The 27,429-nt window shown below is 42.6% G+C and overlaps 1 protein-coding gene across 1 annotated transcript; it reads left to right on the forward strand.

Annotated features, from left to right (window-relative positions):
- Positions 1-822: 822 nt before the first annotated feature.
- grxcr2 (glutaredoxin and cysteine rich domain containing 2) lies at positions 823-20,981 on the forward strand (the record flags this gene model as incomplete). Its single annotated transcript, XM_084074317.1, has 5 exons — positions 823-879; positions 1,846-2,029; positions 11,339-11,451; positions 15,120-15,356; positions 20,805-20,981. The coding sequence occupies 5 exons, from the start codon at positions 823-825 to the stop codon at positions 20,979-20,981; spliced, it is 768 nt and encodes a 255-aa protein (XP_083930443.1).
- Between the last annotated feature and the right edge of the window lie 6,448 nt (positions 20,982-27,429).

Consider the following 27,429-nt stretch of genomic DNA (forward strand, 5'->3'; position numbering starts at 1 on the left):
GCTGTTATTGTGTGGTTTTGTTTGAATGGTTGTCTGATATGTACAGAGCTGTGGGAAGTAATATCCCCTTGGGGACAATATAGGCATACAGTCTAAAGAGCTTACCTTTCCTAACTGTGTTTTTGGCAACTGCGACATTGCAATTTCCTGAGGGATAAATGAACTGAATCTGAACGCAAATGTATTTTACTCTGCTACCATCTGAAGCCCTTGTAATCAAATGATCAGTTTTGAGTTTCCCGGCTATGACAGCACAGCAGCAGATGTGAAATGTCACACTTTGTTTCCAACACCGCCGGCACGCTAGTTTCTATTCCAACGACAAGCAGTCCTGAAACACTCTCTACTGCACACACTCTCATGGCACATACACGCACAAACACGCACAAGCACGCACGCACGCACGCACGCACGCACGCACTCAGGCGGGTCTGAGGCTGCCTTCTATTCTGGTAAGCATGATTATTTGATGACGAAGCTTCCAGTTTCCCCACCGGCCTTTTGTACATGTGATCCCGCCGTGAATAATTGAACACTAGCGGCCAGCAAGGTGGGTTCCGCTACACGGCAGGTATACTCTCAAAGCCCAAACGACAGCATCTCATTCAGGTCTCCAGTCGGCGACCGACGGGCCATTCCACTGTGCTCCTTCCTCATACATAGTAGCTTCCAGGTCGTACGCCTTCAACCGGAGCTTCCAGACTATCCTGCTTTCTTCGGTGCGCCGTTTTGCACAGCTCCTGCTAATTGGCCCCAATTGTGTAAAAGAGATTTTGGACGGAGTTTTACGTTCCTTCAGCCTCGCCACCACCGTCGGGCACCATGGATGACTGCCAGAGAAAAGTGAATCAGCGCCACGAGGGCACCAAGCCCAGAAAGGTCAGTTATCTCAATGAAGGCCTTGTCTATTTAAACTCTAGTTCATCCTGTTCTGGGGCAAACATTCATCAAAAGTAGCAGATCTACAAGCTCACCATGTGTCGTATTGCTGCACATTGTGAGTTTGTAAACAGAACACACACAGGCACAGGCTATTTTCGGTAGAGATATTTAGTGTAGAGAGAACAGGAGGGGGCCTATACCATGGGAACCCCTGTCAACAAAGTATAGGGTTTATGTGTTAACTCAACTGAGGGAACAGACAAACGCATGCTTTAGCCTGTGGTTTATTTGTTGATAAGGATAATAAACAGCAGATATATTAGGGAAAACAGAAGCCCAATTTTCATCCTTTTGCATTGTGGTAAATTCTCTACCATAGGCTACCATGTATCATACAGTATATAAGCCCCTGATACAAAACCATGGTTACCAGTAGATAGAGCGAAAACAAGTTCTTCCTATTTTCCCCTATGATTTCACCTCATCAATGCTAAGGTAAATTAACTTAATAAACATACAGCCGTAAAAGAAATCCACAACATGGCATGCCCTTGAAAAAGCTTTATTACTAGGCTAACTGTTGCGCCTAGTGAGTTATTTTGAGTGCTTTACCAAACCCAATTTGTATTAGGCTAGGGCAGTAATATGATGGAGATAAAAGATAAATGAAATAGCATCATTTGCAGAAGCATCCAATGTTAATGCAAATAAGCTATTAAAAAAACGCTGCGCCGCGTTTCGAGCTTGCAGATCTGCTACTTTTGTGTGACCCTGTAGTATGATCAAGTAGGCCATTCATTTACGAAAAAAACACAAAAGTTAGAATATGGAGCTAAGAGGTTTCTGCCCGACACAGCAACGAGATGCACTTTCTGGGAGTGCAAATGATGTTAACTTACGTAATGGAAGAATGAACATTGCACACTGAAAAAGTAAGCTCAACTCTTTCACCTCCTCCCCAAGGTGAGGTTCAAGCTGGCGGCGTCCTACAGTGGCCGGGTCCTGAAGCATGTGTACGAGGACGGGCAAGAGCTGGACAGCCCAGAGGAGAAGTACCCCCACAGCTTCATGCACCGCAAGATCCCCCCCAGCCACCTGGAGATGGAGCAGCTTCGCGGCTTCGAGGGCATGCCAGACGACCAGCAAGGTCTGTCACTTACACCAGTGGTTCTCAAACTTTTTCATGTCAAGGACCCCAAAATTGACACTTATTAGCCCACGGACCCCCATTTAAAAAGAATGAAATGCCAGGGCCCCCATACGAGAAGATTTTTACAGCTCTAGCAGTGATTCTCAACCATTTTAATTTCAAGGACCCCCAGTTTTGACATGCATTAGAGGCTACAGACCCCCATTTAATGGCATTTCTATCTCTGGGACCCCAATTTATATCGTAAAATCGATGCTAATGTAACTCTGAGAGTGTACAAATGGAACCAAATGGACCCGTTAGGGTCCATTTGGTTCCATTTGTACACTCTCTGAGTTACAGACCCATAAGGGTCAATTTGGTTCCTAATCTATCATTTAGCTGGGGACCCCCAGGAACTCCCTCAAGTACCCCTGGGGGTCCCCGGACCCCACTTTGAGAACCAATGACTTACACTGCTCAATCTGGGAACCCCTTTTCATTTCAAGGTCTATTATTTATTCGGCATTTGAGCCACGGATTCACCGTTCGAGATGAGATTTGGCCTCTCAGACCCAAGACTTATATTTTGATATCGTTGGATAAGATTTTGTCCACAATTCCATGCTGTATTGATGTGGTGACATAGGAGAGAACAGGCAAACGTTGATTAAAATAATAATTTAATTGCGTAGACTTGTTGTAAACTAAGTAATGCAGATGTTAACAATACTTTTACTCTTGAGAGTGTAACATGACACTCAAGATTTAAAGATCTATAAGGGTCCATTTGGTTTCATTTTACACTCAAGAGTTAAAGATCTATAAGGGTCCACTTGGTTAACAACTCCATCATTTAGCTGGTGACCACCTGGAACCCCCTCAAGGACCACTGGTGGTCCCCGGACCACTGGTTGAGAACATTAGCCCCTGGTGCACCACTGCAATTTTAGTGTAGAGACAGGAACTCGGTTTGGCTCCTCCCCTTTCAGAGTCCATTTCCTCCCTATTGCTTCTGTGTCTAGTCCTACTAACAACAACACTACATGTTTAGTGGTGAGTCTTGAGAGATTACTTTCTGCTTTACGTGACAAGACAAAAAACACTTATTGCAGCGATTCTCAACCTGTGTTGGCTGGTTGTCATTGTATATTTTCTCTAAAACATTGAAAAAATAGTTTTCATTGTAATACTGATGAATAAGATCTTAAAGTATACCACGTTAGTTCCGTTGATCCAAGCTGGAACCAAATGGATTGATTGGTCATTTAAAATAAACATGCTCTGAAAATGCGCGCGGCCCACACATCTGACCACTTAACGGCTGCTGTGTTAACTGGTCAGATGGGTGGGCCACGAACATTTTCAAGATTTTCAAGTGGGTCCTGATCCAGAAACGGTTTGCGAACCACTGATTTATTGTAATGATATTGCATTCACTGTGGTGGTGTGGCTCTGCCCATGTGATACTACAGAATAATCGGCACAAGCATGACACTCTGAGATTGATCGGAAATTCGTCTTTGTGTGTTTATGTGGTTAGAAGAAAAAACACTCGGGTCACAGTTAAGTTATACTCGTGGCCTGAACTGATTATGAGGAGCTTAGGGTTCCTCACTGCCTCAGGACAGTTCTGAATTCTGCTCTAAATACTTTATAACCTTTTTTTCCTGAAGGAAGGGGGTCAGAAAGTGGATTGGCTTGATGAGAGGGGTCCCTGATTATTGTTAGACCCATTAATAGAATGCAGGTGTTATATCCTGTATTCAAATTGCATTGTGGGTCAATTTTGGGTCGACAGACGCCACAAACGTAACATGTCCATTATGTAGATTGTTCTGGCACATGGACAGTTTTCCCCAACTCGTCACTATACGACCTGAGAGTGACAATGTGCCGTAATAGGCGAACATTCGGCGAAAAATAAGCAAACACTTTTGTGCGTTGAGGGAACAAAGAAAGGGAACCAAGTGTAGACCCCCTGGGGACCTCGGTCAACGAAGTATAGTAGGATTCAAGTGGCTAACAGGAGATCAGCCATTCTTTCTCTGGTCAGCCATGTCAGCGTCCATTTCCCTGGAGAGACCCAACATGCACCAGGGCTCCTCGCTGGTGCTTCTTTAAAGGCCTCTCAAAGTAGGTCAGTGGCCATTAAGGCAATGCACCTCTATAACTGGCTGCCTCCCCATACCTCTGGCCTTTCAACGCTCTCCCCAGAGGCCTGTGCTGTGAAGTCCCTCTCAATGGGGCTGACGGCGGCATTGTGGCTGCGGGATGCCTCTGTCTGTCCTCACACTTCAAAGCCAGTTTGAGTTGCACTTTTGTTATTTTTTTGCCTCCCGCTGTGATGGCACAGGTGTGCAGACATTTTGTTAGGACTGTCATATGCAAGGGGTAATCAATGGGGAGCGGGTCATTATTGAGAAATAAACCTTGACAGGATGATTAGGCCTCTATTAGGTCTCTATCACCCGTGTCAAGTGGTCAGAGTGGTCAGGTTTCCAGATTTTCAAGTGGGCCCTGATACAGAAAAGGCTGAGAACCGCTGGCTTCAACTCAACTCAAACTTTATTTAAAAAGCACATTTACAATGACCAGTAGTCAACAAAGTCAGATAAAAAAAAACAGAAAAAAATAATAACACAATTTAACAACAAAAATAACAAAAGGAAAAAAGACAGCATTACATAATTAAGCCAAGACATAAGCCAAAACGTAAGGGACGGGGTTATACGATCAGACAGAGTTAAAAGCCAGGGCGAAGAAATTAGTTTTAAGTGAAGATTTGAAGACCGCTAAGGAGCGAGAAGACTTAATATGTAGGGGAAAACTGTTCCAGAGGCTGGGGTCGGCCACTGCAAAGGCACGGTCACCTCTGGACTTTGAGTTGTGAGCTCAATCAGGAGCACATGGTCAGCCGACCTCAGGGCCCTGGCTGGGGTCTATGGCTCTATAAGATCAGATAGATAATGGGGGTCAAGCCCATTTTGGGCTTTAAAAACAAATAATGAAATCTTAAAATCTATTTTTTCCCCCTAAATTTGACGGGTAGCCCGTGGAGTGAGGCAAGGACCGGGGTGATATGATCACGCTTCCTCTTGCCAGTAAGGAGGTGAGTGGCAGCGTTCTTTACGAGCTGCATGCGTCTAAGGGCCGACTGGTCAATGCCTACATACAGTGAATTACAGTAATCGAGCCTTGATGAGATAAACGCATGGATTACTCTCTCTAGGTCAGGTGGGGAGAGATAGCCCTTAATCCTGGCCAGCAACCTAAGTTGAAAAAAGCTGGTTCTTTACAGAGGAGTGGATGTTAGCGCTGAGGGGGCCCAAGGTGGTAAGAGAAGGGACTGACTTTTGGCCCAAAATTATTACCTCAGTCTTACTTTCATTCAAAGTGAGGAAGTTGCTGTCCATCCAATTCTTTTATATCAGTGAGGCAGTTAAGCAGTGGCTGAAATGGGTCAGTGAGCAGACCATCAGCCTTTAAAGGGAGATTAAGCTGTACATCATCAGCATAGCAGTGAAATCATAAATTGTGTTTCTTAATAATGGTCTGTAGGGGCAGCATATACAGTAAAAATAGGATAGGACCAAGAATAGAGCCCTGGGGGACCCCGCAGTAGAGGGGGGCAATGTGTGAGGAGTATTCACTGAAAAGTCAAAACTGGTCGAAACTGGTCTAGTCTGGTCAGGGGATTTTAGTATAATCTGAGCTTCAATTGGAAATGACTTCTGAAAAGTCTATTTTACTGATTTTCGTTTTCTTTACTACAGTAAAGTGTATGCTGGAACTGCAGTAGAAAATCAAACACCAGCCGGGCATATTGCCTTTACAAACATTTCTGATACAGCTTTGTCTTAAATTAGATTTGAGATGAACTCACCATTTCTCAGTTTTTGTTTTGAATTCCTATATGCGAATAACAAACCAGAACAAAACAACACTTCTCCATTCCTCTGCCCACCCACGCTCAGCATGAATTCAAACATGCCTTTGGACCTACACCCCCACTCTCTTTCTCTCTCTCTCCATCTCTCTCTCTGAGTTAACGCTCGTGACAAGCTCATGTGGAGCAAGAGATGAGGGAGCACACGGAGGAAATCTATCAGTGAAATGTGTGTGTCTGTGCTGCATGTGCAGAGAGAGAGAGAGAGAGAGAGAGAGAGAGAGAGAGAGAGAGAGAGAGAGAGAGAGAGAGAGAGAGAGAGAGAGAGAGAGAGAGAGAGAGAGAGAGAGAGAGAGAGAGAGAGAGAGAGAGAGAGAGAGAGAGAGAGAGAGAGAGAGAGAGAGAGAGAGAGAGAGAGAGAGAGAGAGAGAGAGAGAGAGAGAGAGAGAGAGAGAGAGCTCTCATGATGGGATAAACATTTTCTTTTCCTCTGGTGGCTTACTGTAAGGGTTGGGATACATTCATAACAGTAACTGCAAGAAGACGACCCCATAAAGCTGCATAAGACCTATACAGTATGCATCTCACCTGTCAGTGCTGCAGTATGTTGGCTGCCTCCAGTAACACCTTCCCTGATGAGAGAATCAGGTTTCGGTCTTCTGTGTTAGTGGTTTTTAAAGTGGGGTCCAGGGACCCTTCAGATTTCCTTGAGAGTGTTCCAAATGGACCCGGTACAGGTCCATTTGTACACCCTCAGAGTTATGGGGGTCCTCGAAATTTAAACGTTTGAGAACCACTGTTCTATTTGTAGTATCTTCTTCCAGGCAAATGAGAAGGACAAAAACTTTGAAAGATAATAATTTTTCGGTCCACTGGCCTCTGATTTGGCCTCATTTGCACAGCTTGCAAGGGCCAAGGATGCTGTCCGGGGCCTCCTTGACCAATGGTTAATGATTTGACTTGAACAGGTTTAACTCCAGCGGGTCTCTGATAAGCACTCGAAAGAGCAGCCTGTCTTTTCTTTGAGGATGGACTCCAGACACCGGAGGGTAATTCAAACCAATCCAAAAAGATGTTGAGACATCTGAACTCTGCAGCTTGTACTTGTATGAGATTCAAGTAGAGGCAGAATGTGGCAAGTGGGTTTGCTCTCATTATTTTGAACTGAACCGCTTTGACTTTTCACTTTCCCTGCCAGTCTTTCTATAAAATTATTGATTTTGAACTAGAGGAGACATCGCTCTCAGTTGCGTCACATATTCAATACAACTGCATCCTCCCTTTCCTTCTGTAGTTTCTTTATTTTTTTAAGATGTGTCTAGCAAGCTTTCTTTTCTTAAGATAGGATAGTACAGGGACAAGAAACAGAGGGCAGCGACTTTATGAGGACAGTGTAATTATGTGGTTAATCTACAAGCTCACAATGCGCCACATTGCAACGCATTGTGAGCATGTAGATCTGCTATTTTCGCTGAATGTTTGTCATCATATCATGTCAGTATCATGGTAGTATTATGGTCAGTATCATGTCAGTATCATGTCAGTATCATGCCAGTATAACAGTCCTGTTTTTTCTTTTTACCTCACTTGCCTTGCTTGGACTGTCGACTGTCGATCACTCCTTCTTGGTGACTGGTCCTATACTCTCAATCTCACCTCCTTCACTATCTGTCATATTTCTTCTGGTTGATGGGCAAATTTGGGGCCTGGCTCTGTAGACATTAGGTGCATGGATTAATGTAAATTAAAAAACAATATACCTAGACCTGACTAGAGATCTGAGCCTATTATCAATTACCAATACTACAGCAGCTCACCAACTTGTCCACCTAAACATCCAAAATCCATAATCATCTCCGAAATCGTACATACTGTAAGTGGGATGAGGAGTCAGCAGGGGACACATCAGTGTCTACAGGAGGAGGTAATTTATACAAGGTATTTATACATAGATTTAACACTTGGAAAGTGAACATCCTAATTTAATTAAATACTTGACAGAATAAGGTAATATTAATGATGTGTCAACACTTTCCAGTATGTTTACATGGGGTGAATTAATGAGTTTGGCAAGTTTCATGGCAATCTGCGATTTTGAGATATCTTGTGTACAAGCAGACATTTTGGCCTAATGGTGGTGATAGAGGAAAGGTCACCAGGATTGATCCTCTGGTGAGCTTGAAGGTGCAGAGCAACTGGATGGACCGACATCATCCTTAGAACCGGGTCACTATTGAGGTTAAAATACCTGTACAACTACTAAAATACAACTGCTTCTGGAAAAAAAAAGTGTTTTAATAATACATGCCAAAGGACCAAGGATGAATTACTATTCATAATGTCATACAAGAAAAATAAACTCTTATACTGTACAGTACTTGACATAACTCCATGCCCCTCTACTGTATTTTGAAAGCAAAGAATCAAATTTAAACTGATGGACATGCTGAGGACAGCTTACCTTTTTTTGTTGTTGATGGAATAGTGTAATAACTAATGACCAAAGGGCACAAGGTGTGTGTGTGTGTGTGTGTGTGTGTGTGTGTGTGTGTGTGTGTGTGTGTGTGTGTGTGTGTGTGTGTGTGTGTGTGTGTGTGTGTGTGTGTGTGTGTGTGTGTGTGTGTGTGTGTGTGTGTGTGTGTGTGTGTGTGTGTGTGTGTTCACACTCTACTTACTGTACATGAACTCATACCTATAGCCTTTGCAGGGTTGGTGTCTTGCAGGGTTGCTTCAACCATGAACATAACATAGGAAATGGAATTGGAAATGGTGTGTATAGTTCTACCATTGTGTTACAGTACACAAGGAATGTGTCTGTCTGTGAATCTGATGTATTATTTAGTCATATGCTACATGTAAATGAGTACCCTTCTTTCAACTGCACCTACTTTTTAAATTATTTAGCTTTCATTTAGTAATGGAAGTCAATGGGGCTCGGGTTGAAATTCGGAGTCATGCGTCATAGATGTGTCATAGACGACTCAGGGGTCGACATTAAGGCTTGTCCCACTTGTCCTGACAAGTAATAAATCTTTGAGGACAAGCCCTTTAAAAAAAGAAGGATTTTTTTTTTGTTCGTGTGTGATGCTCATGTGAAGCATAACACTTGGTTACACACCGTTGGATGGAGATATAGCACTCTCTAGGCTACACACCGTTGGATGGAGGAACATAGCACTCTCTCGGTTACGCACAGAGACGTATTTCACTCTCTCGGAGATGTAGCACTCTCGGCTACGCACTGTTGTATCATGGAGAAGTCCACTCATTGTTGTAGTTGTCCCATAAAGCATTGGTTCTCAGAGTGGGGTCCGGGGACCCCCAGGGGTACTTGAGGGGGTTCCAGGGGGTTCCCAGCTAGATGATGGACAGGAACCAAATGGACCCTTATGGGTCTGTAACTCTGAGAGCGTACAAATGGAACCAAATGGACCCTAACGGGTTCATTTGGTTCCATTTGTACACTCTCAGAGTTAAATTAACTCTGAAATTGGTTTTACAATGTGAATTGGGGTCCCAGAGGTATAAATGCCATTAAATGGGGGTCCGTAGCCTAATGCATGTCAAACTGGGGGTCCTTGAAATTAAAATGGTTGAGAATCACTGCTAGAGAGCCGTAAAAACCTTCTCTTATTGGGGTCCCTGGCTTATCTTTTCAAATGGGGGTCCGTGGGGTAATAAGTGTCAATTAGGGGGTCCTTGACATGAAAAAGTTTGAGAACCACTGCCATAAAGCATTGTGCTTATTCTTAGCTGTACATTTCTCAAGATGAAATTCAAAAGTATTTATTTTAGACTGGTGTGGTTTTATCTGTGACTACATGCAGTTAGCGTAAGCAACCTAGCTTTTTAGCCACAACAACGTATCATGCAGTGTTGCCAGGTCTGCTTATTATAAGCCGCATTGGGCTTGTTTTTCTGTAAAGTTGCTTGTAAATAATGGTACAGTAGTTGTGGGTTGTGAGCGTCTAGATCGGCTATTTTCAAATAGCCAACCTATAAAGGTTTTAAGTGCTCATGTGGTCTATAGTCGCTTCTTTTGGGCTTGTTTTCACAGAACTGGTTGCTTATTCCTCTCGCAAAATCACTGATTTTTTCTCAGTAAAAAGTGTTCAAACTGATGGCCGCATATTCACATGCGTCTATAAGGATGAAATACATTTGATTCAATTAACCCATTACATTACAGTCATTTAGCAGACGCTTTTATCCAAAGCGACTTACAATAAGTGCATTCAACATAGGTAGGGAACGCCCATTGAGACCTGAAGCCGATTCTACATGTCTCCTAAATCTCAACAGTATTCTGAAAAACGTATGTTTCCATATCAGTGGTGCTCAAACTTTTTCATGTCAAGGACCCCCAAAATTATATGTATTTGGCCGCAGACCCCCATCAAAATATTTTGTTCCAGGGACCCCCAGAAGCAACGATTTGAGTTAAAAATGTTCGCTTTAAAAATATATATATTCAAAGATTTGACACATTTTCACGATTTTTCAAAAATAGCAGATCTACAAGTTCATGAGCTTGTATATCTGCTATTTTTGAATAGCCCAAAGTGTAAAATAATGCTTTTTAGCTCAAATCTAAAAATGACACAGTTCCAGGTCTTAATGGGTTAAGAACAACAAGAATACACGCTCCACCATGACAGAATAAGCAAATAGAAAATCCATCTTTATGCCTAGGACGCCGCAGTGTGCAAACACACACCAAAGTAATTATAGATTGCATTATAGATAGACATTACTAACTACTTCATGTATTATCCCCATGCGCCACTTCTACTGTGTTGGAGTGTAGCTTTACATTACATTATGTATGTAATATACTGTATATATCGTCGCTCTCGGGTGGAAACCTCATTATGTCCAAAACTGATCATTTTCAGGATTCAAATAAATAAATAGCAAAAGTAGCAGATCTACAAGCTACTTTTGATGCTTTGGTGTGACGCTGTATGACCAAGTAGGGCATTAATACTGTATATGAAAAAACACAAAAAGTTAGAAAATGGAGATAGCAGGTCTCTGCCCGACAGCAACGATATCTGTATTTCTAAACGTAGGGTCAACATTTGTGGGCGATAATGTATTTGCCGTGTGTGCATTTTCCTATGTTCACATTGTGTGTATGCTTTGGGATATTTTGAGATCATGGATCGTGTACTCATTACACAGTAAAATCCTCAGTGTTCATTTCACTAGGGTACAAATGTTAACCAAAACAATGTCCATTTGGGACAGCCAAGTAGGGCATTCATTTATGTGTGTGTGTGCGTGCGCGCGTGTAATTTATGTAAAAACATAAAAAGTTGAAATATGGGGATACAAGGTTTCTGCCTGACAGCAACGACACAAAGAGTTATAAGTGAATGTTCTACCATGATGTGCTCCATGTGTGATGTCTCTGATGATGATGTCTCTTTTCCCAGACATGTATCCAACAACAGGACTGATCGCCCAGCGGATCAACGTGTACAGAGGGGTGGGAAGCTACAGAGCTGCTGCTGCAGCCCAGGGTGAACCAGTCGAACCAGAAGACAAGGTAACTGTAATGGCTTGTGTGTGTGTGTGCGTGTGTGTGACCCAAGTGCACAGCAACGAGGAGACGTAGTTTTAGGTGAAGCCTGTGGGCGTATTTTAGTTTTGGTGAAAAGGTAGTCGGGTGAGTGGAGGTGATGTGTGTTGGTGGCTCCGTGGGTGGCACAACTCAGCTGGGGATTCGGAAGACTGGAGAGGAGAGGCAGGGTTAGTGACAGAGGGAGAGAGGACAATGCACAGCAACTGCGTGAAGCTTAGCAGCTTAACTGGCTAACTCTATAACACTGGGAATTGTAAGTTTGGCTAGCTCTAGTTTACCAACCGTAAACTGGTTAAGATCTGGCAAGGAGTAAAGTTCAGACTGGGGTTTTGTAGGAGTAAAGTTCAGACTGGGGTTTTTTAGAGCAGCAGTTGATGGTGGAATGGAAGACAGGTGCGGAGATTGGTGAGGGAGAGCAGGGGAGCAGGAGTTGAGCCCAGGAGTAGTCAGTGAGGGGGGAAGGGCCGTGAATGTGAAGGTGAGGAAGAGTGAGCCGTAACGTCAATACTGGAGCTAAAACAATAAGTTTAAATTAAAACTTGTATTTTAAATTATATAAAATAGAGGCCACTACGGAGCCATTTGCCATGTGTTAGCTTCTGGAACAGTCCGTGGTTCAGATGGCTAGGATATTTGATAATCCAACGAGTTTTGTTGACACACTGGCGACTGGACTGCAAAAAAGGGAATTCTCACCAAGTTAAGGTTCATTTGTACAGCCCATTTCAATGTATCAAAACTGATGTGCTCTAACTTAAGCAAAGTGTAAAATAATCTCATCATATCAGCTATAAAAACAACCATAAAAATGCAAAATTACATACAGTACAAAGTGCATATAAAGTGTACGTCATATTTAATGTATGAAGAAGTTAATTCTCCACCCACCCCACTCCCACTGACATCCAATTACAGAAAGAGTTTCATAATATCTGATGATAATGTAATGCACACATATAGTATATCTCATGTTGCTGCTGCATGTGGTACAGTGCCACTGCTGTCGTCACCCATTACAGCATTACAGTGACGACAGCATACAGTGGCACTGTGCCATTATTACACAACCCAGGGGTTAGGTAACATCACAGGCTCACGCGACCTAGAATCCCCACATGGATAATAGATGAACAGTCTTGTCAGTACAGCCCGTGCAGAGGGACAGAGAGAGAGAGAGAAAACGAGAGATGCAACTCGATAGGTTGTATGCAGTATAATATACGGTGCCTTGTAAAGTATCCACACCCCTTGGCCAATTCTCACTAATAGTGAATCATAAATTATATATTGAAATTGATTTCATTATGTAGAATAAGGCTGCACGATATACCATTTCAGCATTGACATCGCAATGTACACGTGTGCAACAGTGACATTGCAAAGGATGCAATTTAGCAGAGGCAAATTGTTCATAACTAACTAGTATGGAAGGAAAACAGCGCAGGCCATCTGATAATTAGCAGAATTATAATAACTTCATGGTAACTGGTCTTGCATGAACATTGTGCGATCACAGAGGTGTCATGTTGAGTCAGTATTGAAAAACTGCCTTATTTCACCCTCTATTTCACTCTAAACATTACTAAATTATTTGGCAAATAGAGCTATTGTAGTTTACATTATGCAAATCTGATAATATCTATGAAATTATGTACGAGTAGAAAAAGGTTTTTCCAATATCGTGCAGCCCTAATGTAGGAACACTGAACTCACAGACATTCTGGGTTGAAAACAAGCTTAGCTACATGGGGTGCGTTCATGGGCAGCACAAAGTAAGCGTAGTTTTATCTAGTCCCGCTGCTGTGGCTCTGATCCTTGTACCATTATTTACTTTGAACACGGACAATAGGAATGTAAGCTCCTATTCAACTGTCACTCTCATTCTCTGTCACCTTCGCTAAATAGCTGACACCAACTAAGTATCGACAAGGGCTGAGTTTAAGTGGGACAGCCATTAAACAGGAAGGACGACAGCAGTTAAATTATTCACCCGAAAAAAGGAAACCTTTTTTTATTGCACTACGGTGGCGGCAACTTCATTAGTGCAGCAAATTGATAGAGGTCAGCTGTAAAATTTGTTGGAGGGAAGCCTGGAGTTTACTGTGTTACTCAGATACTGTAAAATGCTTTGTGACTTATTCAAAGTACCACTTGTCACTGCATGTTTGCATAAATACTGCGGCACTTGCTTTGCAACAAAAATGAATTTGTAACAAAAACGAAGGACTTTCGGGTAAAAACAAATTCTGAATTATGTTCTGTATTCAGCTGTTCGGAGACATGGTGCGTAGAGATACCTGTGATTTGGTAAACAGCAGTGGTTTTCAAACTTTTTGTACCTTGGGCAAGTCAAAATCTCAAGGCACACTTGTATTCATAGTGAAAGCAGGCAATCTACAAACTCACAACATGTTACAATGTGACACTTTGTGAGCATGTATAGGTCTGCTATTTTCTATAAATAAATGTAATTTTTCTGATTTCACACAAAGTACTGATATAGTAAATGAAAAGATATATATATTTTTAATAGTTGTATGCTGTATTTTACAATAATGTGTGGTTGTCACAAAATACCACGGCACACCTGGACTTGTCTCATGTCACACCAGTGTGCCTCAGCACACCGTTATGCATATACAGGCTTGATTCTGCATATTGTTCAAAACAGAAAGGCAGGCGCTGCAGGGTAAAGTATACTTTTGAAAAAATACTTTTGGAGGGCACTACGCAGGGCTGTTCTGGGTTAACTGTATACACTAATTAGGAGGACATGGGGCGCCAGAACAATTACAATTTACTGTTATTGTTGTTTATGATTAATTAAATTGCAAATTAAGTCACTTAGCTGAGGTTAATAGACCCCTAACTAGTATTGTCTGCAAACATAAATATGCTCGAACGTTCTCTCTCTCGCGTGTAGCCTACAGTATGCGTCCTCTCTGTATGTATCTCTCTCTCCGTATCTTTCTCTGTTTCAGTCAGTCAGTGACACTCTCTCTCTCTCTCGCACGCACGCACGCACGCACGCACGCATGCCAGTCAGGACTGCAGACTCAATTCCCATCTTCCGCCGCAGTATGAAAACTCACCTCAGCTCCAAGCATTATTTTGTTGCACCGTATCACTACTTGTTGCCTATTTTGATAGATGCTAGTTATGCCAAGCAGCTGCATGTTGGTTGCTTTTTTAGCCCCTTTCGGAACCCTGTATACCTTTTTTGTATTTGGGATGACGGTATCCAGGGTTCTTTAAAGGTCAAAGGCTTCTCTCATTCACCCGCTGGTACCACTCTCTGGTCTCGGACAAATATAATGTCTTTATATCTCAAAAATACTCTGAACTGCATTAGGATCCCGCGGAATCCCGTGTGTTGAATGGCGCTAATCGACGTTGCCATTAAACATGTTTAATCCATATTTTTTTGTTTTGCTATCTCTCGCGCTCCATGTCCCGCCGCCCCGTCTTGTGATTGGCTGGGCAAAGTGCATCTAGCCAATCACAAGAGGGTGGAGTGCGGGGGAGACTTTGTAACTCCAGGTTTTGAAGTAGTAAGTAGTAGTTTGCATTGTTTGACTGAATTGAGCGTAATAACAAAACAAAGTATCTGGTGTGTTCCCTTTGTGTTTCAGTCTTCAGTGCTGGACTTCGGTAAGATCATCATCTACACCAGCAACCTGCGCATCGTCCGAGCGCCGCACAGGAGGCCAGAGGCGACCAGACACCACTCGGTGGCGGTGACCCCCGAGGCAGCGGAGGTCTGCCTTCCCCAGGCCAGGGAAAGGGGGAGCAGGAGGAAGGCGAAGGCCCTCAGCGCCCAAGACTATGGGGTCGTAGTGGAGAAAGAGACCAGCGACATGCAGGACAAGGTACACAGAGCCTGACCGGAACACCTCATCGTCTGCAGCCTCTGTCTTGCAAATCCTGATCGTCAATAAATAAATTAACACTAGGCGCTCAGGTGGCGCAGTGGTAAAGTACCTGACCACCACCTGGGGGTTCGATTCCACCGCGGTGCATCCGACCGTGTCGAGTGTCTATCTATACGAACACAAATGTGTGTGTGGGGAGGAATCAATTGGCATAACGACTAAATTGGGGAGTAAAGAGTAACATTTTTCTTCCCTCTCACCTCTCTCTTTCTTCCTGGCTCTCTCATTCTCTTGTTTTCTCCCATTCGCTTCCCCTTTCCCCTCAATCCATCCTCTCTCTGTCACCTGTGTGTGTGATACGCTCAGCGTTAGGCTTATTACTTTAAACAATACATTAATTATTGCTACTGCTTCTGTCAGTAATGAATAACTTCTAATTAGTATAATTATTACTCATTAGACTACCTTTGCAAGTAAGTGCAGTGAACTATTTTTGTCTTGTTTGAGATGGAGAAAAATAAGTCAATTTCCTGTTTACTAAAAGTGTGCATGATTTTGAATTCAGGACTCATTTTAATTATTTATATCACCTACTTTGCAACTTTTCAGTTTACTCACAGCTCCTACAATAATAGCTTTTGTTTGACGTTAGTTGTTTGACAACCTATAGCTGAGTCTTCAGTCAGAATCAGTGGGTCCAACTATACAAAGCCTGAGTTATACTTAGTTGTGTGTGGGTGTTGCTCACCAAAAATATACAAGCTCACTAGCTTGTTTTCGGTGGGCAACACCCACACAGCATAAATCAGGCTAAAGTCGTTCATTCGTAACACAAGTAACAGATTACTTTGTTTAGTAAAGGTAATCATTACTTAAATATTGAGTGCCACAGGCCGATTTCTTCCTAAACAATAATTATTGGAGATTTTTGTTATATCCTGTATTATTATCATTACTATTATTATTATTTTCTAAGAATAACAACAAAACTGTGCTTGTGTTACAAAGCTGTATTTCTTTGGACACACACACATATAACAGCTCATTAAAATACTGGCTTTGATCCCGCCAACTTAGCAGTCTCTCCAAATAATTTCTCTCCCTACCGAATGGAAATAGTGATCTTTTTTAAACACTATCTCCTATTAGTATGAACTGCTTCACGACAACCATGCTGATGTAACTAAGACATTAGCTGCATAAAGAAGAAGAACCTCTTTTACATGTATGGATTACATCAGGGATGTCAAACATACGGCCCGCGGGCCGGATCAGGCCCGCTAACTAGTTTAATCCGGCCCGCGAGATGATTTTGCAAAACATAAAAAAAAAAAAAAAACGTTTTTTTTTTTTTTTTAGTTCCAAAAATGTTTTAATTGTTTTTTGGCCAAGTCTACGCCTGCAACCACACGTAACTTCCACTTTCCTCTTCTTCTTCCTCGTCTTTGTATTGGTATTGTTTGTGTTGGAGCGCCTCAGTGCGGCTGCAGAGTTCATGTGCAACCTCTACCAGAGAGAGATAGAGACACTAGAAACTCTGCTGGAGACACAAAACAAATTGTGTAGACTTGGCCCTTTGAAATAAAATGTATTTTGGCACTAAAAAAAAAAACAATTTTTTTTTCGTAACGGTTATCGATTAACGGTAGGTAAACGGTTAATAAAATGTCTCCATTTGGCCATCCCTATTTGTGAAGTTTACATTTTCAGAATGTGCTTGTACTAACTAAGACTAAGTAAAGTAAACAAAGAAAACTATCTGAAGTTGTTGTTATTGTTATTATTAGTTATTATGCCATGATTTTACCGGTCCGGTACCGGTCCGGTATCGGTCCGGCCCTCTGGGCCTCTGGCCCTCCTCCATGTGGCCCCTGAGCTAAAATGAGTTTGACATCCCTGGATTACATAGATTATCAAGACGTTCCATTCACTCTTCACTATAGGCTACAGTAATGCTGCGTTTGTTGTTGTTGAGGTGCCTTCACATCGGTGCATCACGATTATTATTTTGAGTGATGTGATTCGATGTTAAGTTAACATTAATGCAATCTGGGATCCCAAGTCAAATAAAAAATTAAAATAGCGCCCCCAGCGTTTTTCACTTTTGCACTTTTTCACTGCGCAACTGCAGCTCTGAATCTGTTCTTGAGAGATTAACATTAATGTGATGGGAGGCACATACTTAAGATTTCCTGTCTATTCCTATTCGCCTGTTTGCCAAAGGAGCTTGCAGCTTAAAGGAGTATAGTTCATCCAAAACATTACTTATTTTCTATCAATTACACACCCCATTTTTTTGTTTTTGTCGCATTCCTGAGCCAATAATGTGATGATCGGCGGAGTCTCCTATTGACCTATGACCCGTCATCAAACTATTGACTCCATGAATTCAAGGCTAAATGGGATGGGTAATTGATAGAAACCAAAATAGGCGATCTACAAGCTCACAACGGGTCGTGTTTGTATGTAGGGTTGAAGTTGTTGAACAGATTTTGATGCTACATTTACTCATTTTGCTGGGGAACCATTGGAAGCCCCCCCCCCCCCCCAAACGAACCACTGGTCTAGAGGGGTTAAGTGGTTAAATCAGACTGTACTACTCATTGAATAATATTCTTACAGTAACATGCTAGTTCGTAAGGCATTAAACCTACAGTATATCTATCCCACTCGGCAGAGACCTCAGTGTAGACAGAGACCACCCAGCTGCATGGACCCTGTCTCTCTTTCATATTCCCCTGCCTTCTCCTATCTCCTCATTTGCACTTGTCTTTCATCCTTTCAACGCACGCAGCCCTCCCTTCCCCCCCACACACCCACATACTCACACATGCACACTTGTATCAGCCAGCTTGTTTATGCTACAGTGTTATCTGAACTGTGAACAGATGCCAATGAGTCCGTGGGTTCGGCTGCCCTTTTACACCCATGCCAGGATATCCTACTATACTAATCTATTAGACTTGCACGGCTCTATACTGCTATAATGTTCAACATTGGTTCTCAAGGTGGGGTCCAGGGTGTCCCCAGCAAAACTAGTTAATATGGCGTCACAATCATTTTATCCACTTTAACCTATTTTATACTTTAGCTTAGCTGTAGCTTGTAGATCTGCTATTTTTGCCAGACCCAGGGGGTCGGGCCTACATGAGGCTTTGTACCTGTTTTCTCCATACATGGGCATGCCCCCTTTGCCCTTAGGCCCCAGCCATAAAAGTCTGTCCCCCTTTCGTCCATACATGGGCATACACAGGCTGACACGTCATGTGAAGTCCGGCTTATAAAAGTCTGTCCCCCTTTCGTCCATACATGGGCATAGGCACAGGCTAGCCTCGGAAACCCATGCCTTTTTTTTTGTTTCAAAAGAAAAAAAGCCTGGGAGAACCTTGCAGGAACGCTGGTCTTAGGACCTTGTTATCTCCTAACCAATCAGAGTGCTCCAAACCCAGGCGCTGGAATCCATTGGGCTCGTTCTTTCAGTCTAGGCACAGGCTGACACGTCATGTGAAGTCCGGCTTAGCCGTGACGTAGTGCTCTGATCTTATAAAGTAAGATCAGAGCTAACTAGAAAAAGTGCTCCTCGGAGCACAAGTCTCCGCCAGCAGACTTGTGTTGGGAATGTTGGGAATGTTCTAATTCTTATGTTCTAATTCTTACAAAAAATAGAACATGTTACTGTGTCATAGTAACATGACACAAGTGTCCTATCCGTCTGTATAACTGTCCTATCCGTCCTGTCTGTATAAGTGTCCTATCCGTCCTGTCTGTATAAGTGTCCTATCCGTCCTGTCTGTATAAGTGTCCTATCCGTCCTGTCTGTGTAAGTGTCCTATCCGTCCTGTCTGTGTAAGTGTCCTATCCAATTGTTACAGTATCCGCCATTTCTCAGCCATTTCGTGATTATTCCTGTCTTACCTCACTTTGAAAGAGGCACAGACTCTTTCAAAGTGACACATGTATTTATAGGCCGCTATACGTCACTAGCCAATCAGATCACACTATTTCACCGTATTGTCACGTGTCACGTGAGGCTTGACCAATGTTAGTCCCAGTTTCAGAAAGTGAAAACAAACTCTCCTGGCGGAGACAATAAGTACTTATTCTGGGTCTGGCAGAACCAGGTCTCCTGGTCTTGTTGAAAAATCCCTGGCACAAAATATTTCTGAGATGGGGGGTCCGCAGCCAAATACATATAGTTTTGGGGGTCCTTGACATGAAAAGGTTTTAGAACCACTGCTGTACAAAATTCAATCTGTAAAAAAAATAATTCTTAACCACTTAATTTTATATACTTGTTTTAGTGTTTTATCGCCCAAACCCTGGTGCATCTTTCATCTTTCCTTTCCAACCCATACTATCTGTTCATTATATTCACATGCAGCGTTTGTGCTCTGGTTACATTTTGTGCTACATTCTTCTCTCTTTACAACCTCCCAATCTGGATGTCCAGCATCTGTGTGGAGTCATGAAAACAGATGCTAGAGGATAGATGCTAGTGGATGGATGCGCTATCGCGAGCACCAGGGAACATCTACATACGAGATGGAGTTAATTACTTCCTTCTGGCGCACGACTGCCTCGCTGACTCGCTTTCGTTACACACGTCTCACATATCGTCGCTGTCGGGCAGAAACCTCTTATCTCCACATTTCGTAAATCAATGCCCTACTTCGTCATACTACATGTGTGACACAAAATTAGCAAAAATAGTAGATCTATAAGCTTACAACATGATAAGACGTGTTGTGAGCTTGTAGATCGGCTATTTTTGCTACTAGACTCGAGGTCCAGGCCTAGAGGTTCGGCCCTCACGCCTACGGCACACTGCCAATCCAACAGATATGCCCATATATGGAGATCTCTGTATTTGTCAGTCCTTGTCCCTTTTATGCCCATATACTGTATGGAGATCCCTGATGTCATCAGTATATGCCCATATGTGGGCATGCTGATATATGGAAATGTCTTTATCTGTCAGTCCTCGTCCCTTTTATGCCCATATATGGAAATCCCTGATGTGATCAGCATATATGGGCATCCCCCCAATATGCCCATGAAGCTGAGTGATTTGTTTGCGCCTGATGCACACATTTAGGTTAGACAACACACTCCATATTTGGGCGTAGCTGCATTGTGAACTCCTACCTTATGCCAATTTGAATATAGGGTTTTAAAAAAGTACCTGAAAGGTTCATTCTGTCTGTGGGTTTTATAAATATTGAAACAATGAAAAGTATTAACAAGAGCTTGTGACTAAAATGTTAACTATATTCGATCCATTGAAACGCAGGTTCTTCTTCTTTTGTTTTGCTCTCTTTCATCCCTCTGCCTTTGTCCCACGTGTTTCTCTCCCCATTCCAACTCCCCGTCTCCCCTGCCCCTTTATTCCTCCTCATCGTCCTCCTCCGCCTCCCTCTCATGCATTGTGTTTCTTGTGCCCCGCAGGAGGTGGGCTGCTGCCAGTTCTGTGGGGGCTCAGGCTACTATGCCCCCTGCTCCCTGTGCCATGGCAGCAAGCTGTCCATGCTGGCCAACCGCTTCAACGAGTCCATCAGTTGCCTGCGTTGCCAGGCCTGCTACCCGCACGGCCTGGAGAAGTGCCAGGCCTGCTCCGGCAAATAGCGCTGCATGGGCGGACCCTGTGCCCGGCAGACGATGGGAAGAGAACGAGAGAGAGAGAGAGAGAGAGAGAGAGAGGGGGGGAGAGAGAGAGAAAGAGAGGGAGAGACAGAGAGAGAATTTGTGATACTTGCATAAGTTGCATTGCATGAGTCACATGGTGGAAACTCTGCATCCGATTTTCTGTCGGTTCGGCAGAATTGTCTTGTTTCGCAGTAAAAAAGAAAAGTGCCTGTTTGTGGGCACATTTCAGTGCTCCACAAGGGGAGCTTAAAGCCACCGCCGTTGAAAAGGGAACTGTGGCACTGTGGCTGGCAGGAAATCAACCAACTACAAGCATTGCAGTGGCAGTGAGCATGGCTTACGATCGCACAAAAACGTAATCACCATCTTGTGGTCATGTATTATTTTTTCCAGATAACCCAGGGAGTGCACAGAGGTGGTGGTGGCGGCAGCGGCAGGGGGGCAGATAACGGAGTTATCATTTTAATTAAAATGATACAAACCTTTAGCATTTTATTTAGAGGGGCCGCCCAGCCGCTCTATTCTATGCTCTATTTGAAACCTTTCAATCCCCCTGTGTCGGGTACAGCAGTAATTGATGCTTTTATTATGTCCTCAAAGCCTAATAACATGGAATCAAAGGAAGCTTAATCATGTCTGCAAATGGAGAATGGAGAGAGAGAGAGAAGATTCATAAGTCAAAAGAGTGAGCAACAGACAGCTGTTCAACTCAGGAGATAAAAAAAACATGTTAATATCCTGACTGATTCACAGGTGATCACTGTTGTCAGGTCTACAGTACCATAGCCTTACACACAGATTTGTAGAAAATTAATAAACAGACATTATGCTCAACTTTCAGTGTGTCTTCTTTCATTTGATGATTGGTAAATGTGACTTTCAGTCGTCTCAAATGTTTTCATGTCAATGATCCCCAAATCAGAAGTCAGAAAATATTTTGTGCCAGGGACTCCTTGGTTTGTTGTAGATTAGTTATATTCAAGTAGCTGACATATCTAGGTTTAAAGTGGTGGTCAGATGGGTGGGCCACAAAGCTTTTAAAATTCAAGCGGGCCCTGATCCCGAAAAGGTTGAGAACCACTGCTTTAAGGTGTTGCATTGAATAAGAATAATGTGCCTGCAGGCTTTTGTGGTCAGGGTGGTGCTAGTGATCTGAGGGCTCACATTTCAAACTCACCACTTGGCAAAAATGAATGTGAAGTCCCTGAAAGGCTCAGTCAATTCAATTAACTGCATTTTCTGTCCTCTGACACATTAGCACTCATAGAATAATTTAGGCGTTTAGCAGATGCTCTTGTCCCGAGTGACTGACATCAGTGCATCAATAGCATTTGTCATGCATGAGATAAGATTAAGAATAAGATCGCGGATACATGCGGCCCGAGATTAGATTTCTCACATGGGTGGCTGGCCTCTCCCTTAGAGATAGGGTGAGAAGTACAGCCATCCGTGAGGGACTTTACCGTGAGAGTAGAGCCACTGATTATTCACTTGAAAAGGATTCAGCTAAAGGTGGTTCGGGCATTCAGTACGGTTGCCTCCCGAGAGTCTCCCTGGGGAGGTCCCATGCACGTCCCACTGGGAGGAGACCCTCTGGCATACCAAGGACCAGATGCGGGGGGGGGGGGGGGGGGTCATATCTCCACTCTGCATGGCCTGGGAACGCCTTGGGACCCCCCAGAAATTGGTGGCAAATGTTGCCCGGGAGAGGGAAGTCTGGAGCTCTCTGCGGGAACTGTTGCCCCCGCGATGTATGGATAGATGTATGGAGATGTATTACAACAAGCTTCAAAATAGATTTTGAACGATCAAAAATTTGATCTGGTTCAATCAATGAACTAGATCATAACTTTATAAGACATCCAATACTAAATGCAAACACTTCTATAACAATGTGTGAGACAGTGTTTTTGCCACCAAAAATGATCAATCATAATGTACATCGGCAGTTATAATTGTTGACCCACACCCTCTAAAGGATTAGTGGACTCAAAGCCACGGCAGAACAAAGCCAATTACTAGCCTCTGTCACTGGACTTATTATTATTTTGTCCTATTATTGTAGAAAGCTTCACACATTTTTACATTTCCAACTATATGGCTTACAAGGCCGCTGGCCTAAAGCCCCCATCAGTAATCAAGCCACTGCTATACCGTGATAGACTCTCTTTCTTTTCTGATGTAACTATTGCAACTCTCTCTCTCTCTCTCTCTCTCTCTCTCTCTCTCTGAAGTTAGTCTATTACCTTTGTGCCAAACACAACCATGCTCTACGCAAAAGGACTTATTTACTTTGTGATTTCAACCTCGCTCGGTTTGTCACTTACAAAGGGAAGAGAAAGTGCATGTTGTGATGTGATTCAAGCACCCTTCTCTCGGGTGAGTGCACACTTAAAAGGCTATTGGAAGGATGCCAGCATAAAAGGTCTCAGTTTTTCAGGAGAAAGACTGACTACCACTACTGGACGAGTCAGCAGAATATTAGAAGTTATCTTTTTATTAGAGGTTATCTTAAAAGATAAGAAAAGAAAGCAGCAGTGGTTTTCAATTTGGGGACCCTATTTTGGGTTTATTATTATTTCAAACATAATACAAAACTTTTCAAAAACAATCGAACATAATAGTGAAAAAATCTTCAAGATTTTCCTTTTCACCGGGCAGGTCATTGAGAACACATTCTCGTTTACAATAAAAACCAGCCCAAAAAGCCCAAAAGTCTCATTTCAAAAGATGACCTTATCTGTATTCCAGTAACTTTCTTTCACATTCAGTAACCTTTTCAACTTTAAGTAGCGGAGCTCACAGTAGAGTATGAATAACTTTAATCTAATAACACTCCGGAGAGCACCATAGGAGGGCCTATGAGGATTTCTGTATAGCAACATTTCTGGACGTAACCTACTTTCTGATAACGTGTTGTGTCCCTAAACTCTAATGATGCTGTGCCAATGTTGATAAAAATATGGATATACATTCTTAATTGCACATGTGGGGGGGTCTCAGCTTTGTCAGATGTTAGAAGCAACGTTCCAAGGGAAAAAAAGGTAGGAACCATTGACTTAGTATACCCTTTCAACATCCTAGTACGGCCTATTAACCACCTAGTACACCCTATCAACATCCCTATCAACCACCTAGTACACCCTATCAACATCCTAGTACACCCTATCAACCACCTACAGTAGTACAACCCATCAGCAGCATACTACACCTTAGCCACTGCATCACAACATAACAACCACTTTGTGGTAAAACTTACTTCAGTTACGGTATGGTAGCTGTTTTCAAACTGTATTTATGTTCTCGGAAACCCTTTGTCATGAGCCCTTCACTTCTGCCTTCTCCTTAAATGAATTGGACTTGACAAAGTGATGACTGCACACAAACGGAGGCATTCATTGAGCCTTGTGCTGATCAGCAGACATCTCCAAATACACATCTCTTATCTCAACTAGACATTTTTTCATTTCTTTGGGACAGTGAAAGAATGAAGTACTGCCCTTTTATTGCATCCGTTGCTGTGTGCTTGGCTGGTTAAATATGTTGCTTGAGAGATTGTTGCTTCTTTAACTTTAACCTAAACTTTTTTGTCATATCACAAGTTTCCCCAGGGATAAAGGAGTTGGTTATTTTGTACAGGCTTCCTATGAAGTGGGGTTACATTGAATAACAACAAAATTGAGTAAGTAATAAGAATAAAAGATATGTAAGTATAAAGTTCTCAAGGGTACGTGTATCGCAAAACATTTGCCTGCCATGCCTGCTCTTTTTCAAAGTGATGATGAACTTTGGGAGACCCTTGGTGCTTGGGTTGTTCATGGAAGTCCATAAAGTGTCCATCATCTTCTTCTGTTATCAAAGAAGTGGGTTCCCTCCAAGTAAAGCCTGTACAGTGAATCATGCCATTATTAGACTTTTGTCTCATTTAACCACATGAACCCAGCTTCCCTATTCTGGGCAATAATAAACGGACATTCAGCAAAAATAGAAGAATATCCAGCGATAGCAGATCTACAAGCTCTAAGCTTGTCTCATGTATTTTCAGCAAAGAGATTTGGGGTGTAGAGGGAAAAAGGAGGGTGTATAAACCACCATGATCAACAAAGTATATCATTTAGGGTTTAATTGGTAAATGTGAATTAAATCAACATTGCTTTACCACTGACACGCATGAGGTGATACAACAGAGTGTCATCAAAGGTACTAGAACACACAAATGCACTCGCGCATCCACACGGCCACACGCGCACGCATCCACACACCCAGTCACGTGAACACTGATGCACACAGATGCATATTAAAGCGGAAGCATATGCACCAAGTGATAAATCAGGCGGCGTCATGGAAAACGGTCATTTATTCACAGTTTGCGTTATTAAATACATTCCTTTTAGTCACTTCGGCGGGCTAACGAACGCTCGCGGATACAGAGCGGCAAAGTTCTGCGGGGCGACAGCGCCATCATTCACAATGCATTATAGATATATCTGTGGAATCTCATACAGCCCATTCATAATCCATGACACAAGGAGCAGACTGTAGATGAATGATCATTACTCATCAAAGGCTCATAACAGGCAATATCACAGTATGTAGGAAGGGAAGCCATTTTCTAATCTGCAAGCAGTCTGTCTCTGTTGAACTCCACGGCAATGCATCTGTTGGCAAGTCTTTATGTCTCTTTACCTCGCTCTCCTTCAGTTTATCGTCACATCGGGTGATATTGTAACCTATATAGTTTTAGGCCTATACTAATAATTAGTCAATTAACAACCCACATTGACCCACATTAATCAAAAGCAGGGGCCTGGATTTCAAACTCCGTCCAACCAGCAAATGCAACCCTGTGAACTGCACTTACATCTCAAAAACAAACTTGGCAGTGCAAATGTAGGCTACATGGTGAATGAATCTGACTCTCTGATATAGAATAATGCCTTGTGATATCTGGATATAGGCTACTGCGCCATGTTATCGGGTTGGATTGTATGTCTTCTGCTGGGCTTTGACGCTCAAATCCCTAAAAAGACAAGCATGTATGTGCTTAGACTGGAAGACTGGGTTCACATTTGACATTGAGATATATTTTAGTTGAGACGTACGTTGTAAATGTCTACCAACTGTATTTGCATGCTCTGGAGCCTTTCCGAATGTATATTGATGATACGTGTCCCTGTATTTGTTTACATAAATGGCGCTTTATCTACTTTGTCGGAGTGATTTATTAATCACGTCGACACTTGCTGTTCTTGCCATGCAAAGCATGTCGTGCAAAGAGGTATAAATTGGTCTAAATGGTATCTCTTTGACAGGTTTAATTCCTCCACCTGTGACATCAAGTACTTGACAAAAAAAAAGAAAAATGTTTTCTGCAGTAGGCTATAGAAAATGTTGTGGGCGTAACAGAGGCTAGATAGCTAGTCAATTTATATGGCAGCTAGGCTGTTATGTGTGTATTCTGTGAAAGCTGTCATTATGTGCAAGATGTCTGAGTCGTAGGAGACGGCTGAATGCATAGATAACGCCAAACGTCAAACATCCAGGGCCCCACTTATCCAGTGTCTTTGTTATGAATTGTTTAAAAGGAAACAGCATTGTGATGGACTGTCAAATCTTCCTGCCAAAGCCAGTTGAAATCTCCACTTCCCACAACTCAACCGAGAACTGATTTGCAAAATGCATGCAGGGCCTCCCTCTGGGATTTTGGTCCCAATTTGAGAAATGAAGATGTATTATGATTAAGATTAAGATTTTGAGAGATACATTGATCTTCATAGGCATGAAAAAAGGTCTACTTTTTGCATAAGGTTTTTGTACACTATACTTAAAAACAACTTTTCTTTATTAATCCCTTTTGTAGGGGGGACATTCGCCAGAAATAGACGATCTACAACGCGATGCATTGTGAGCTTGTAGTCTTAGATATGCTATAGTTCTGGTATAGACGGTTTAAGTGGTTAATACTTAATACATTAAATAAGAATGATCTCTCTTACAGAAAGAAAAACTGTTTTTTTAGTCACCTGGGTCTTATTTTTTTATGGTATCGTGCCTGTCAGCTATGATATTTTAATCACCAGCTTCATTATACAGATGGTGAGCCACATATTTTTCAGTAACACTAGAAATAAATAATGATACCTTTTTACTTTCGTAAGCATTTTCACTGGCTTCTTTTTTTTTGACACCCATTTCATCCCGCAGTTTTTAGCTTGACCCAGCTGAGTGCTGCCCACATTCATGAGGAGTGCGGAGCAGTTAGGGGTTAAGTGTCTCGCTCAGGGACACAGCAGCACTTTGCTAAGGCCTGGAATAGAACCTGGGACCTTTATACACAATACCTGTATGTCAGTGTGTCATGTACTGTACTAGGGGAATACATGGCAAAAAGGGAGTCCACACATGAGTACAAATGTCAAATGTTTGT

The sequence above is a fragment of the Gymnoscopelus microlampas genome (assembly GCF_963454915.1).
Source record: "Gymnoscopelus microlampas genome assembly, chromosome: 12".
Classification (NCBI taxonomy): Eukaryota; Metazoa; Chordata; class Actinopteri; order Myctophiformes; family Myctophidae; genus Gymnoscopelus; species Gymnoscopelus microlampas.